General features: G+C 36.3%; 1 protein-coding gene across 1 annotated transcript in view; it reads right to left on the bottom strand.

The window, feature by feature from the left end:
• Window positions 1-15,981, bottom strand: part of PPFIA2 (PTPRF interacting protein alpha 2) — a 244,068-nt gene that overhangs the window by 88,212 nt on the left and 139,875 nt on the right. The window contains exon 5 of the mRNA XM_068402092.1: window positions 858-974. Within this exon, the coding sequence (XP_068258193.1) occupies window positions 858-974 (117 nt within the window). The remainder of the gene's footprint in view (window positions 1-857; window positions 975-15,981) is intronic.

A 15,981-nucleotide genomic window follows, 5' to 3' on the forward strand; every position in this document is an offset into this window, starting at 1 on the left:
CAGTTCTGGGCCCCTCAGTTCAAGGACAGGGAACTGCTAGAGAGAGTCCAGCGCAGAGCCACGAAGATGATTAAGGGGGTGGAACATCTCCCTTACGAGGAGAGGTTGAGGGAGCTGGGTCTCTTTAGCTTAGAGAAGAGGAGACTGAGGGGTGACCTCATTAATGTTTATAAATATGTAAAAGGCAAGTGTCACGCGAATGGAGCCAGGCTCTTCTCAGTGACATCCCTTGACAGGACAAGGGGCAACGGGTGCAAGCTGGAATACAGGAGGTTCCACATAAATATGAGGAAAAACTTCTTTACAGTGAGGGTAACCGAACACTGGAACAGGCTGCCCAGAGAGGTTGTGGAGTCTCCTCTGGAGACATTCAAAACCTGCCTGGACGTGTTCCTGTGTGATATGATCTAGGTAATCCTGCTCCGGCAGGGGGATTGGACTAGATGATCTTTTGAGGTCCCTTCCAATCCCTAACATTCTGTGATTCTGTGATTTTGGCAGCATTTTTTGCATATGTACCCTTTCACGTATACGTGCCACTACACCTTGCTCTTCTGTATGTGACGTACAGAGGATCACTCAGCAGGATACAGTATCCTTAAACTGTAGGACTACGCAAAAAATTCCAATAAAAGTTTGTTATAATCTGTGGCTCTAACTCAATACCCTATCAAAGAGCAAGGACCTGCCCATTTGCATTTCCTTTCCATTTAAACAAGCTCATTTTTTGACACTGGTTTCAGTAGGTAGACAATATTCTAAAGGGACATCCCATAAAATATTCACATTACAAAAATCTAACACCTGATTATTTCTTATATGGATTGTGCGATCCAATAAAAACTAACATTTTATACCTTTTCATGAATCTTTTGCCCTGGCTCCATTCCTTCAATATGCTCTGATTCAGCAGGCCCTTCACCAGCTGCCATTTTCCTTTGAATGTGTGCATTTTGTTCACGCAAAGCTACGATCTGCAAAAGAAAGAAAATAAGTGGTCAATATACATAAGAAACTGAGAAACTACTGAACAGATGATTTGTTAAATCTATTCACGTTTCGATCCTATATTGGCCATCTGTAGCATTTGGAAAATTATGTCTGTACTTGCAGAGAGGTTTAAAAACCAAACATATTAATAATGACTAAAGGCCGTTAAGGATACAAAGAAATCTAAAAAAGACAGGATAGCCAACATTGTCTTGTCTTATCTTCTATCCTGACTTTGTGCTACGGTACTTTTTTTTCCTTGAAAGATGAAAGAACTGTTAGGCACTGATTTCGTAACGCTGCAAGAACAAGACTCACTCTTTCATATAGAACACAATGGATGCCAAACCGGCTTTATAAGAGAACAGTGCCAAAAGGCTATAATTCAAAACCAAGTGATGTAAAACAAAGTGCTAGCTTTCTATTAACTTCACATCTGTTCGTTACTGCAACTTACGTTTTAAGTGGTTTTTGTTAAGAAAAACATGTGCATAAAAGTCCTCTACTGTGGTATACATTGACTATTTTAGTGCATATATGACTAGGTATTATTGTATTAAAAATAGTGTTTTATTTATTGGTAGTGCTATTAAAAATCCCATGCAGCTACTGGAAAATAAGCTGCTTTTGGTCCGACTTTGTTGCTTCCTCTCAGACAATAGACAGGATGGAAAGATTCAGGTCCTAAAACATTTTTACATGGTATACCATGAAGTTGGAAGATCTGGCTAATATAAAACTTATTTATTTTGATAAATTGCAGTTAGGTTTCTCTGTACCGTTCTGCTTCCATAAGCACATATACTAAATGATTTACTGAATGAATAACATTGTGTATTAAACACAGTAGAACACTGGTAGGATGTATAGATGTCATTTTTGGAAAGCTGGTGTAAATTTAAAGGCTTCTGTCACTGTACTGTGTTTGCATAAATCCTGAGTCAGAAACACCCCAAAACACTGTCCTGTCCTAGAATAAAAAAGCATGGGACAGGAGGGAAGATTTAAGGCAGTCCTACCTGGTAAGCATGTACAGCAGCCAAGATTTTGTAGGACATTTAATTTAATTTAATTCAAATTAATTTAATTTTAATTTACATTAAAAATATATTTATTTTGATCTGAATAATTTAGTTTGGAAAAAAAAGGGGGGTTTTGCTTGAGTTCTGATTGTAAAGACCATTTGAATCAGCTCTGATCAGCATTTCAGATCTCAGGGACACACCACTTTAAATGTCTTCCTTAATATAAATGTTGAAAGCTGTTGTGATATGGGTCAGGCTGATTCACTGCTCTCTAAATTCCAAGTTACAGCCCTTGTAGAACTCATGTGACTCCCACTCATTTCAGTGCCAAGACTGAGACTTGAGGTCAACATTTCACCCAAAGCAATTATAGGAAAATGTAAGAGTGGGAATTAAAACTGTCTGAGACAATCTGTGTCTTTTGGGGTGGCACAAATAGACTGAGCTTTAAAACGTTTTGCTTAAATAAGAGAATTAGGTCTGTCTTAAATAACATAAAAAGGTCTTTATAATCTCATTAGCATAGACTCCCTTTGTACACAGTAATTGGTAATTTAATAACATTTTTTTTCTTAATAGCTTCACTCATTTCTTTTTCTTTATGGTTCAAATGGTTCGCAAATCTAAACCACAGAAATTATGCTTCCCACCAAGAAAAATTAGCCATCAATTAGTGTTTAAAGTTACTTTCAGGTAGATTAAGGGAGATACTTCAATGTATATAAAATTATGATTTATGGACAGTAATTATACATCATGTGAAACAAACGTAAAATCACCGTATATGTTAACTGGCAGCCAACAACAGATCTGGTTTTTCTCATTATAATCTTCAATTGATCCATTAAAATGCAGACTTCACTATGCCTTCATTTTGAATTATCACCTGTGTCTAATACAAATTCTTAATTGCCTTTTAGCTCAATAAGAATATTGTATAAATACTACTGCAAAATTTTGGCATTTCATCACATATTCCACAATAGTTTACTTTTTCTTAGCCTCTGCTGGTCTTTAGATACCCTAGGATCACCACTTTCTAAGTAAGTAAATAAACAAATAAAATTCAATTGCCCCTTCAAAGTGAAAGGAAAATAAAAGAATACAATATGTGTATCATTATTTTGGGGGATTCGCTTGATTTTTGAACATTAGGGAACAATTTCTTTGCCAAAAATCCATCATTGTTAAAGCTTATTGTTTCAGTGATTTTATTACTGTAATGAATGCAGAGTAACTATATACAGGAATAACACGGAGTTTGAAGTCTGGCACGTCTTAACAGTTTCAGCTCTAAGGTAGTCGTCAGATAACAGATCTAAGTCGTGAAGAACCACACAGCTAACTTGCTTTCATACTTGTTCTCTCTTCTTGATTTAAGGAATAAATTAAGGCAGAATTAATGCTCCTAAGGAAGCATGGAAACTCTCCTGTGTCTTACAAATAAATATTAATTTTTACTTTTCAGCTTGTTGAAGCAGGTTTTTAATTACTATCACACTCTTGTTTACTACTTATTTTTTATTTAGCTTGAACTTTCAATAATGTGAAAATTATTTGCAAATGTGCTAATTTAATCACCGAACAATTTGTGTAACTTTCTACACAGGTATCACAGAATCACAGAATCAATCAGGTTGGAAGAGACCTCAGGGATCATCGAATCCAACCATTGCCTTGACACCACCATGTCAAATAGACCACGGCACTAAGTGCCATGTCCAGTCTTGTCTTAAACACATCCAGAGATGGTGACTCCACCACCTCCCTGGGCAGCCCGTTCCAATGTCTAATAACCCATTCTGAGAAGAAATGCTTCCTAATGTCCAACCTGAACCTCCCCTGGTGAAGCTTGAGGCTATGTCCTCTTGTCCTATTGCTAGTTGCCTGGGAGAAGAGGCCAACTCCCACTCCACTAGCCAAAACACGCGTGAATGGATGATGATGATGAAATAGATGAGGGTGAAGACACAGACAACTCTATTTTTTTTCCTAGGTAGTCTCTGAATCTACTTAAAAAGGTAGATATGTAGACATATCTACTACGAAACATGTCTACAGACAGTTTTCCAAGCACCTACATACTATTTAACCCTCTAAGGTTAAATTCTTAATGGTTTTCATGATAAGTTCTCTTTTGAAAAAGTAAAAGGTAACATTCTTGAGGATAGAGTCACAGCTGCTAAAAAGAAAACAAAACAAGATCCAAAAAATGAAAAGACGGATAAATGGCAAATAAATGTGGATAAATACCATTGTTGTATTTAACATTGTTGTACTCAAAACTGGTCAATCAATCTAAACATTCAAGTCCAAATAATACCTGCTAAAATGTGACCACACATATCACATATTTTTTCCTTATCAACTTCTGATTGTGGACCTCAAATGATTAAATTCCTTTTCTAAATTGCTATCACAGGTGTTATTTTCCTATTTAGCACACTTGTCAAGAATTGACCTGGACCACAGCAACACATTTCAACATGACTCTACTCTGAAGTGAGTGTAAAATTGCAGAGTGCCAGTCTCTCCATAGTTAAGTCTAAAGATAGTGTCCTGTTGCAAGTCTATATTTGGCTCCCTGCTAACTTTGCCAAACTCAGCCAGCTGAACAGAAAAGTTGTTTTTTGATTGAGAAAAATGTGAATTTAAGAAGATTAAAGTGTAGAGTATTACTTTTCTAATTGGACCTTTCTAACTTTTGTGGCTTAAGCCCATGAAAATATCCTATAATCCAAAGAAACATTCCTTTAGCTTGTTCTGTTCTCACAGGCATGCTGATCTTCATATTCTTCTCACTTTTGTAGTCAGTCTTTATGACTGACAAGGGACAATTTTATAACATTGAAACTTTAAATAACTTCCATTGATTTAGATTCTGTCTTCTGGATTTCAAAGGTACGTAGAAAAAAAATGGCACAACTGCTAAAGCTCCACTGTCATAATAATTCTGAACATATCCTTACACAACTTTTATCTTTTTGTTTCAACACTAAAATATTTTCAACTTTCCTAAAGCCCAGCTTTTTGAATTACAATTTTGGTAAACAACCCTACTATATTACCCATATAAATTCCCTCCAAAATCTTAGCAGAATTTGTGTCAATTGTCTACAGATATCACTGAATCCTATGTTTTTTATGAAGTTAGAATTCAACAATTCAGATTCAACATTACAACTGGTCTTCATTTCCATAAATGACCAAATCTACATCTCATGCCTGTACACTTGGAAGTAATAGTCTGAATTCAGGTGTTAAGGGAATATTAATTTCAAATATTAAAATATATCATAGAATACATAAGCCAGAACTGATCTGAAGAACTACCTGATGTTATAGAACCATACCCATCGGCCATGCTGGTGAAAAGGATAACATAGTAAACCAGTAATTTCATAATGAATAAAGATTACACAAGACTATAAATCAGCAAGCAATAGCATAAATCCCATCTATTTAGCAAGTGAAACAGTCTGATTACTATCTGTAGTAGGACACTAAGACATACAAATGAAAGAAATAAAAGATTCACACTGCAGTTGCAAAAATTACCAAACTGAAGGATAACCAAAAAGGAAAGGAAAAATCAGCACACAAAAAAATGGCAACATTTGAACAGGGCTCACTGGACAAAATAAAAATAAACTACAACACACAAACTATACATGAAGATGCAACGGATTTATTCATGGAGCAAAGTCTCTCACAAGACACAAAATGAAGCAGTTCCTCTACGTGTTTAATTTGGGTATTTTACAAAATAATTAATTTAAAATTATTTGAGAGGTGTGAGATCAGAATCCATTTCTAAACACAAAATCCTAAATGACTGGGTACCTCTGCTGCTGAAACATAATCAGTTCTCTACTTCTAATTGTTTGAGTGGCCATTCGTTACCTCATTTTAGTTTCAGGCTTTAGGCAATTAACTTTACTATGAATACTTCATATACTTACCTACAACAGCAATGAAAAGGAACTACCAACTTATTACACTTTTTTTATTGACAGTTGCCTACTATAGATCCATTTTTAAATTACGCACTTGTTGGTCTGTGCAGTCTGATGTCATTCAAAAATCTGTCTTATATTTACAGAACTTTCAGTCTTGTCTCTTTACTACTGTACACATACCTTGAGCACCAATGGAAAAGCTTTTATTAGATTTCCTAGGAGCAGTAATTGTCTCACTGCCAGACTTTCCCTCAAAGCACCAGCATTCTTCAACCCCTTATGGTTTTGTTCAGAGATGTGTGATGTTTTGACTGCTTTTTGCCCTGTGTTTTAGTGTTCTGGGCTTTTTTTGTGAGCATGTACTAAAAGAAGGGATGACTGCTACTTTGCAACCAGATGTGTAAGAACAGACCTGAATTAATTTTTTATTTTCTTGATCAAATTACTTTAAATCCAATAAGAAAGCAGCACATAACCTACAAAACAACAAGAAACTTGTCAGATATGGTTTAGACATGAAATATAAATATTTCCCTCTTCAAATATGAAGTTAAAATCTCTCCAGGTTGGTGGAAAGGAACTAAATGCATTCCTTTTTCTGTTATGAATCACGGCGATATTTGGTCCATAAGTAGCGCTGACAACTCCAGGAAGGAAGAATGATAACTTTAGACAGGAAAAATGATTTTGTAGTTGAAAGCTCAGGGGAGATCAGGGTTTGGAAGTCTGAGATGATCACTGGTGGTGTTACCTGGTAAGATTTGGGGTGAATCAGAGAATATTGATGAGTTAGGGACCAGACAAAATAACCCCCTTGCCACTAGGCTTTCCCTGTAATTGTTCTGACATCCTCAGGGAGAAGCTGTTGTTACTATCAATGTATATCATATACTGTAAATTACAAGGATGGTATTCTGGTTACTTTTCTTACCCATAACAATTTCCTTTGCCCCTGAGGCCTTGTTCCCAGTGCTGCTGTTCTGTAAAAAGTGACCATATCTGACTCCAGCACAGAGCATAGCCTACTTAGAGCAAAAATGCTACATTTCAGCCTTTGGCATCCTGTATCACTCTGTGACTTAAGGCAGAATTACAATAACTGAGCTGAAAATCTTGAACTTCTCTGACTGGCACAGAGCAGGATAACTGAAAGGCCAAAATGTTGAATGTTTAGAATAAAGTGGTTATCTGATTCCTTCTATAAACGTTGGAGAGAGAAACATTGCCAGCAGGTCTTCTATGTTTGAAATAGGTGGGATGAACAACATGCATATCTTTTCTCCTGACTGAAGGGAAAACAGACAATTATCTTCAACTAGAGGCTCCCATTATGATGGCTAAATTTAAGCAAAATAAATACCATCAAAGAACTGAAGAAATTCCAGAAATAACTCAAGTTATGAAGTAAAAAGCATGCCTGTAATATGGTATTATACACTAACCCAGTCCTGCCCACTTCTCAGACACAGTGGGGAAAACTGTTCCAGTTACCTTTATATGCATATAAATAAAAAAAGGATGCTTAGAGACTGAGGTGGTTTCCTTCTGCTTCAATGGAAATTTAAATCCTGATTCATAAACATAAATGTAGCCTTTTCCAGTTATATTTCTAATTTGTGTTAACCTCAACACAGCCTTTCAGAAGCTGCTCGTTAGAGAGTTCAGAAATATTTAAACAGGGTGATCGAAATTGTTTCAGTTGTACAACAAATTTGTCATTATTCATATTTTATTTTAGTTATAGGGCCAGAAATGCACCTACATTTTCTTGACATATTATATGTAACTTTTGAAAGAAATTGTAATGGTAATCAGCATTTTGTATTATCAGGATCTTATATAAACAATATACTATATTTCTTTCACTCTTTGGTGGAGGAAAAACACAGCATGGGATGCAAAAACCTTTTCAGGAAAAATGAATTGATCCTTTTTTGAATCTGAGTAAAAAACAGATATTATAAAAGGAGATTTTTTCATGAAGGGAAGGGCATTTTAAACAAACTAAGACAGTTACGTTAGATTTTATGTGCTCCTGAGGGCAGGTTTAGGAAGGATGCATCTCATTCAGTGGGGGTCACACCTGGCTACCTGCTGTAAATTATAAGAACAGGACTTACATAAAAACCTCGGATATGTCAAAATATTAATTTTCATTGTATTTCTCCATGAGTAAAAAGGATTCTTTTAAGAATCCTGTTCAAAAGAGACTTTCAATATTTAATTAGAAACTCACTGGATAGTTTTACCTTTTCTACAATTTTATTGACTCTGTCAGTTGAGGTGTGACAGATTTAGCTGCAGTACTTTAAGACATTTGTGCCTGCATCCTCTCAGTCTGAGTTTATCATCAGAATATCAGAAGCAGCATGAGTAAGTGCCCCAGAGTTGCTGTTCACAAATTTCCACTTCAACACGGTTGCATATAGGATGCAACACTAGAAACTGTGGTACCCGAGGTGCAGAAATGCATTCTCTGTTATAGGGGCAGGGGATGTTATACAAGTACAGAGAACAATCTACTGGGGATGTGAAATTTCTTAGCAGATTGCTCCAGTCTACAAAGTTAATGCAATTTACAAACCAAAGGCAAAACAAATTGTCACAGTGGTGTCTGAAAGTCTTTCCATCCTCCACTTTCCAGCTTACACTCCTTCTTATCCCACTTCTTTGTAATCTCTTGCAGCCTCATGATTGCCAAATTATAGCAATTCCAGCATAGCATAGTATACGCTTACCTGCACATGTTTTCACACATATTCACACCACTGAATAAATCACTGATAAGCTTGCACGACAGACTGCTCGGGAAATCATGAACAAGAACTCTGTGTGGGTGTTATAATATGATGGCTTAGAAGTAGTCAAACTAGTATGAAAAGATTTGAATGGAAATCTGTTTTTACAGTATAGCGGCAAGTTTTTTGAATGAGCAATAAATTTTTTCCTGAAAGTAGATACTTTATTAAGATTTTTAATTTGTTCTGGCAAGATTAGCCATTTCTAGGCTTTAAATGTATGCCAATTGAACAGTCCTATTTTCAAACATGCCTAAAATATACATCCTGAAGAACAAGGGGAAGCCCCTACGTTCATACATATGAGTATTGCACGTGTCCCTGTGTATTTGTTTATGTTGTATTACGTGCTCTGGAATGAGATAAGAAACAAGGCAGGAAAGTAAAAATCATGACATGGCACCTTTTGGCACAATAAATCATATTTTGCATGAAAGAAACCACTTCTAAGTACATCATGCTGTTACTGTTTGCAGGATGCCGGAGGAAGCCTTGCAGGTGCCAAGCTACAGGGTCTTCCAGTAAATAGGACAGAACTGGATGTAACCACAGGCCCTGTAGGACAGTGGTTGGATCACAAGCTCTTGCGGTGAGAAGCAGAGGTATCAATTGAGTGCTAGCTGCCCTGAAGAGACACACTTGGAGCACTACAAAGGATCTCAGGGTTAGCAGCTTGATTGCACTGCAACAAGACCTATTTGAATTTCAATACGTGAAGCAGTGCAGTGGCTTAGATGGTTTTGGCAGATAACATTCTGACATCTGCCATTTAAACTCTCACAAGACTTCTTTTTCTGAATAGAAACTTATATACTAATCAATGTGACTGAACCAACTCTATTTAGTCATCCACTAATAATGACTTTCTTAGCCTGTCATAAAGACCAACAATGTTTTAATTAATTCCAGCAGTCAATGGGATTGAGTCACACATTCTGATGGGCTTAATTTTCTACCCTGATCAAAGGAAGAGCCCAAGTAGGGAGCTTGCCTCATCTTTGAATAACAGTGATGAAACATGTACTAGTGAGATGGTCCAGTAATAAGACCACCAAAGTGTTCCTGAAAACCCAGGGGAGAGGTGATGTGTGTGGCTCACCCACCTTCTCACCATTCTTTGCTAGACAACAGCAGATGAAAGTCTTAAGATTCACAAACTTTTCTAATAATGGAAATTCCTTCTCATCTACTGAAGTGTCTGACTTTGGTAGATGGGATACAGAAGGGATTAAGGCAAGAAACAGAGATTTGTTGTTTTTTTTTTCCAACACACAAGCAAATACAGAATTTTGGAGCTATCCATGTATAAAATGAAATTAATAAACACACATGGAAAAGTGAAGTGTTGGCTTGTGGTGGGGGGAATCTTCCCAGAGTGGCAGCTAAAATCTCAGTAAGTTTCAGTACCATGACCAAATGAACTGCATAGGATTGATGACTGGCTATATGCATAGCATTTGAGAGTGAATGCAAGATGTTCTCCAGGCTATCGTAAATGCACATTCTAACTCCATAAACCAAGCTTCTCATAAATCCATACAGAGCCTTTTAAAACAACAGATAAAAATGAATTTCCCTGAAGACTGCTTTACCACGGAAATGCTTGTTTTTCCATTCAGCAATGCAGGCTCTGAGCTTTGCAACCAGTTATATTTAAAAGCGCAAATATGGACATAGAGCTTTATTTTCACAACAGGTAGGAGTTAAAATAACTATGGACCGTACAGCATTGTAATCAACATTAGCCACATTTTGAGAGAACAAAAGAAAAGAAAAAAAGCCTTTTCAGATTGTAAAAATAACTTTGGAAGGTAGGGAATGAAACCTTCAGCACTAACAATGCACTTTGGGGGAAGAAAAAAACATAAAAGGTTTTTTATTTTAAACTTCGCACTTTGTCTTCTCTTCCATTCAACTACTTAAAAAAAAAAGAATCAGACAAATTTGCAAGTAGGGCTTTTGTAGCACTCTGAAAATTCGCTTGTAAACTAAGTGTTCGTTTCTGACTGACAACCTCAGCCAGGTTTATTTTATATTTGCCTGGATTCCAGTGTATTTTATTGCTATGTAAGTGGTGAGCTTTCCAGAAACTTTACACAATCGAGCTCTTTAAAACGTGTCCTGACATGTCAAGAGAAATACTACTTTGTTCAAAGAAAAAATATGTAGGAGTTATGAGTAATACCTATTTTCAATATTTTTACATCATAAATTCTTCTCTTCCTTTTTGAGATTGTTGACCTTTCATTAATATTGCTGTTTAGCTTTCACTGCTATGGAGAAATACTCATTAAAGTGAAATAATCCGTGTGAGGGAGTCTTTATAACCCTTGGAGACTAGACAGTAGTAGGCTTAATGAAAGCAAATCTTGTACGTTTGTGGTATATGGAGTTTAAATAAGCGGAAACTGAAATAGAATCTCTACACTCTTACTCCTTCATGGCCAAGAAGCGTTGCCTTGTCATTATTAGAAACCCAGCATTTGCTAGCGAGGTCTGCAAGAGAACCTACATTCAGATTTACAGCAACACTTTTTAAACTGATCAGAGGAGTGCTGTAAAAGAGAGTTGACTTAAAAAGTCAGGGGGTCTTTACCTTGTGGCACAAAGAGGAGGTAGTACACTGAGCTCCAGCCCTCAGTTACAGTTCTTGTTATGGTTTAAGTAAGTCTTTACCTTCTATGCTTCGAGTTCTGTCAAAGAAAGCTAAAACATCTTGCTCCTGCAGCTTCTGTTTATGTCTTGATTATTTTATTCTTATCATCTTGATGTAGGCACTGCTCTCTGCGACCCTGCTTGTACGGTGGCTAGCACTTTCAGGCTCTGCTTTCATGTCACTGAAGTGCAAACAATGAATGACAACATGCAAAGATGACTGGAGATGCTCTGAATTAGTGGCAGATTCATAATTTTAACTGGAAAACATGGAAGTACTAACTACACGTGATCTTTTACTGTTGGTGGTTTGTGCTCATGATAACTATTGACAGGTCCTGGCTCCCAGTGTTTTATTGACATGTCTACCTACAAAGGTCACCTCTGATCGTGACAAGGGTACTGCAGGCCAGGGGTAGCCCACAGCTGTGGCACTCAGCTGGGAGCCGCTCGCAGGACCTCCTGCCATCCATTTACACCTCCACTGAGCCCTGACTCCTTTTGAACACTAAGTGCCTGGATCAGCAGTCATTTTTATACTTTAAATGTAATAATACCCTAAAATTTTAGGCCGGTAATAAGGCAATAGTGTTTATTAGTCTCCTTTGCTTCATTATGAATTCTGAAGCGAATTAAGTGTTACTGTGTAAACAACTGTCTTGTGCTATTGCACGTAGTCTAAAGCATGCACCATTTATTTCTATAATGTACTGGCAACACTTTGTACACAGAACAGGAGTCATTTAAAGCAATTGTGCGCTTGCTATTATGAAAAAGAGTATCTGTCAAGATTTTTCACAGAAGATTACCAGCTACGTTTCAGTACAGTTTCTTCAGAAACCATTATCTAAGTAAACAAAAATGTGCTACTTTTAATTTGTCACAAAAATTGTATGAAATATGTGACAGTGAAAGAGCTGTCTTTTACAGAGACTAGCACAATGGAAAAAAAATAACAAATAGCAATTACATGGTTGCATTATAGTGTGTATTTGACACCCGCTGACTAATTTCTAACCAAGCTCAACAAAATAGTAGCAAAATTATTGTTATTCTTTCATTATTACTCTCACAAAGACACTAGTAATGTACTCAAATCAGGATACAAAAGCCCTAGAGTTCATTGGTAGTACAGAGATGGACTTTCAGCTGGTCAGAGCTGAGGATGGATTTGGCAGAAACATTATGATCTTAATTGTTTTCAACAATATATGAGTTATTGAAATATATATACATAGTGTGTGTATATATATATGATATATATAATAATATATAAAGATACTTTATACATATATACACACCCTACATATATATGGATATATATGTTCAGACACACAAACATGTTTTTAGTATCCAGGACATTGAATATAAATAAAATAACGTGCCTCTAGGGCTTTATGTAGTTGCTCTTAGTACATAAGCATTTAACTGATAACCACCCATGCTTAAGGTATACAATTTGGTTTGAAAAATCCCACTCAGGTTAAAATGAAGTATTTAGCTATTTGCACTGCAAATCCATTTTCCTCTTCTGATTACATTAATGTATTTCCCTCCAATTAAAAACAGACTTCCCTAAATGAAATTTTTTTTTCTTTGTCTGCATATTGTCACCTAGATACTTTGAAATTGTTCAGATTTATTTTGACTGGACATATCTGTTATGAAAACCACCCTATTCTGCATGTGTAGTTTTATTAGATTTTCCTATACAGTGTATCTGTATTAAAATCACCATCTGTGCTACTGATTGATTGTACAAAACAACAGATAGATAGGATATGAGTAAAAATCCAGAAAGGAAATGAACCTTACCCCAGAACTACAATTAAAGAATATCAAAGCCCTGATCTGCATGCAGAAACTGAAGAAATCCCAACTTAAATCTAGCTCCCAGTCTGTTGAAATCAAAGCACAGTAGAGTGAGTTAAAGTCTATATTTCAAATATTAAACCAAATGTTCCCATTTAATTTTAGTCAAGATTTTAATACTTTTAAATTACGTTCTTACTAGGAGACTTTTTTTCCCACCTTTTTTTCCACATTTTTGGATCCCAAGTAAAATTGTTTCTACATTTATTTCTATTACAGACATATGATGGGAACTTGTCTGCACTAAAATAAAAAAACCTGATTTTAAAAATCTCCTAATATGACTACTTAGGTCATACTTACCAAGATCCTTTGCATATCCCCAGCGCAGTCTTTGCTCCTATTTTTCTCACAATATTTTATCACTACGCTGTTTTATCAGTGCTAGCAGTGCAGTAGCAAAATGGCAACAATTTTCTTCGTAGTCTATCATTAACAAATGTGGAATTGATTTGTCACGCTCATGGACCTTGCTCTGCCTCTTGACAATGGAAGGCCAATACAGACCTTTGAGTGGCAAATTAGTCTTGATTCACGTTATTGCTGACACTGCTCACAGACATTAGTTTTTATTGTCTTGCTAGTTAACTACCTTATGAATTTGTAGAATACTCCTAGAGCTGCATGTGCACTGTTGGTTGGGGTGATTTAATATGAAAATAGAAATGATACAGTTTTCGGTTTATATGTTAATGGGAATATTGATTAATAAATACAAACCTATTGAAGACTGAAGTTGATTTTATTTATTGACTCATGTTTTATCCAAATGCAGCATGTAAGGCCTATTCATACATTAAAAATTGATTATGGAGAGTAATAGGCATAGAATACAATACTGTGATCTTGTTACACTATTTAAAATCTTATTTGAGAGTTAGTCGATGTAGACGTTCCTAACAAATCATGTAATATTTAACAAATATACACAAACTTGCATAATCATTCCAAAGAAGCACATTAAACAAATGATAAAACAATATATTGTTCCAGCAGATTAAAAACACAGGATAATAGGTATGTGGTTTGCATTTTCATCAAGATGGATGAACAAGAAGATTGTTAATGATAATCAACAAGACAGATTCTTGCAGTGAAATTATCTTGATCTACATGAAAACTCATTTGACAAATGCCAAATGACCCTGAAGTTGATAGAGACGGAATGAGAATCAACCATGTTCTTAAACCCGAATCTATAACTCAGTGCAGGATAAAATGGCATACATTTCAAAGTTTATGAATCCCAAAATAACAGGTCAAGTGATGTATTCTTTCTGATGTCTCATGAAAGGCAGTGTGTGCATACTGTGAGCAAATTAAACATTAAATGATTAGATTAGATTAAAACAAATTTTCACTGATATCCTTTATACAAGTAATAGTGAGCTCTACAATGCAAATCAGCTAAGCATGCTTTAAATATATGCCGTGTTCTTTACTTTAGCAACTTGGTGTGTTTAAAGTAAGACATTTGCTAACATAACCTTATGAAACCAGGGCCAGCAAAAGTTGTATTCCATTGATTTGTAAGCTCCCTAAACAGGCTGCCAAATATATGACGTTAAATCCAATCTGAAATTATTCCAGTGTCTAATCTCATGCTGACTACGAACACTTCCTAAGCTAACCATATACAAATAATCTTCCAGTTTCATTAATCTCCTGGAGTTTTCATGTGTGTAGGCAAACTATTGTGAAATATGCTCAGTCGCACATCTGGCTCCTGCCATCCCTGTGTTCTCCTCTCAGCTTGTATTTCTTTGGCTGTCATCCCATCTCCTCTTCCTCCCTTTTTTCTGCTTTGGGTGAGGAATATGTAGTAGACAAGAAATCCACAAAATCTATGCTAGAAACTTAGAGATTTGCTATTCTGCAATTCTCTGAAATAAAGTAGAGAAGATATCAGAAGATCCGTTTATCATTTTCTGAGACATGTTCTTCAGCTTCATGGCTTTGTGTCATATATTGATATATGTGTTTGTTGTTGTGCAGAAATGCCAGGCATACTCCATGATCCCTATTTACTGATGAATATAAAGCATTGTACAGACACCCAAAATAACTCCAGTAACTCAACCTCACAAGATCCAGAAAACAGAAACTTTCCATACAGGCTGATCAATTGCAGAATAGTTGTGTTATGTAGTGAGCCCTGAATACTATGTCCTACAGTTATTCAGGCTCAGGACCTCATGGAGGCTGCACACCTGCAGCCCCAGCCTTTCTTCCATTAAAAAAACAGGCACGGAGCAGGGGTGAGAGCATGTATTCAGTATGTAACTCCCAAGCATGGAGTTACGTGGTGAGCATGCTAGAATTCACGTAGCATACCAGGATTTATGCGGTGTACCAGGTCAACAATTGTGTGTCAGACTGTGCACCTGAGCAGACGCCATTACAGCCATAAGCTGTCAAAAATCACGTCATGCAATTTAGCCAAGTTCATCTTACAAAGTCGATCATTGCACCCATGAATTCTTTTGGATTGCATCCTACTTTTTCTGCTGTAGGAACAGTAAACCAGTCACCCCAGTTAAAATAACATCGATGCTTTTAAGAGCAAGATTATTCAAAAAGGACCAGACTAGCCTGAGTCTTGCGAGTGATATTCACAGAGCTTCAATGATACTAAAACCGGTAAGTGATGTCCACCACATGTATTGCACAGGTCACTGTGCC

This window comes from Nyctibius grandis, chromosome 5 (genome assembly GCF_013368605.1).
Source record: "Nyctibius grandis isolate bNycGra1 chromosome 5, bNycGra1.pri, whole genome shotgun sequence".
In the NCBI taxonomy this organism is placed as follows: Eukaryota; Metazoa; Chordata; class Aves; order Nyctibiiformes; family Nyctibiidae; genus Nyctibius; species Nyctibius grandis.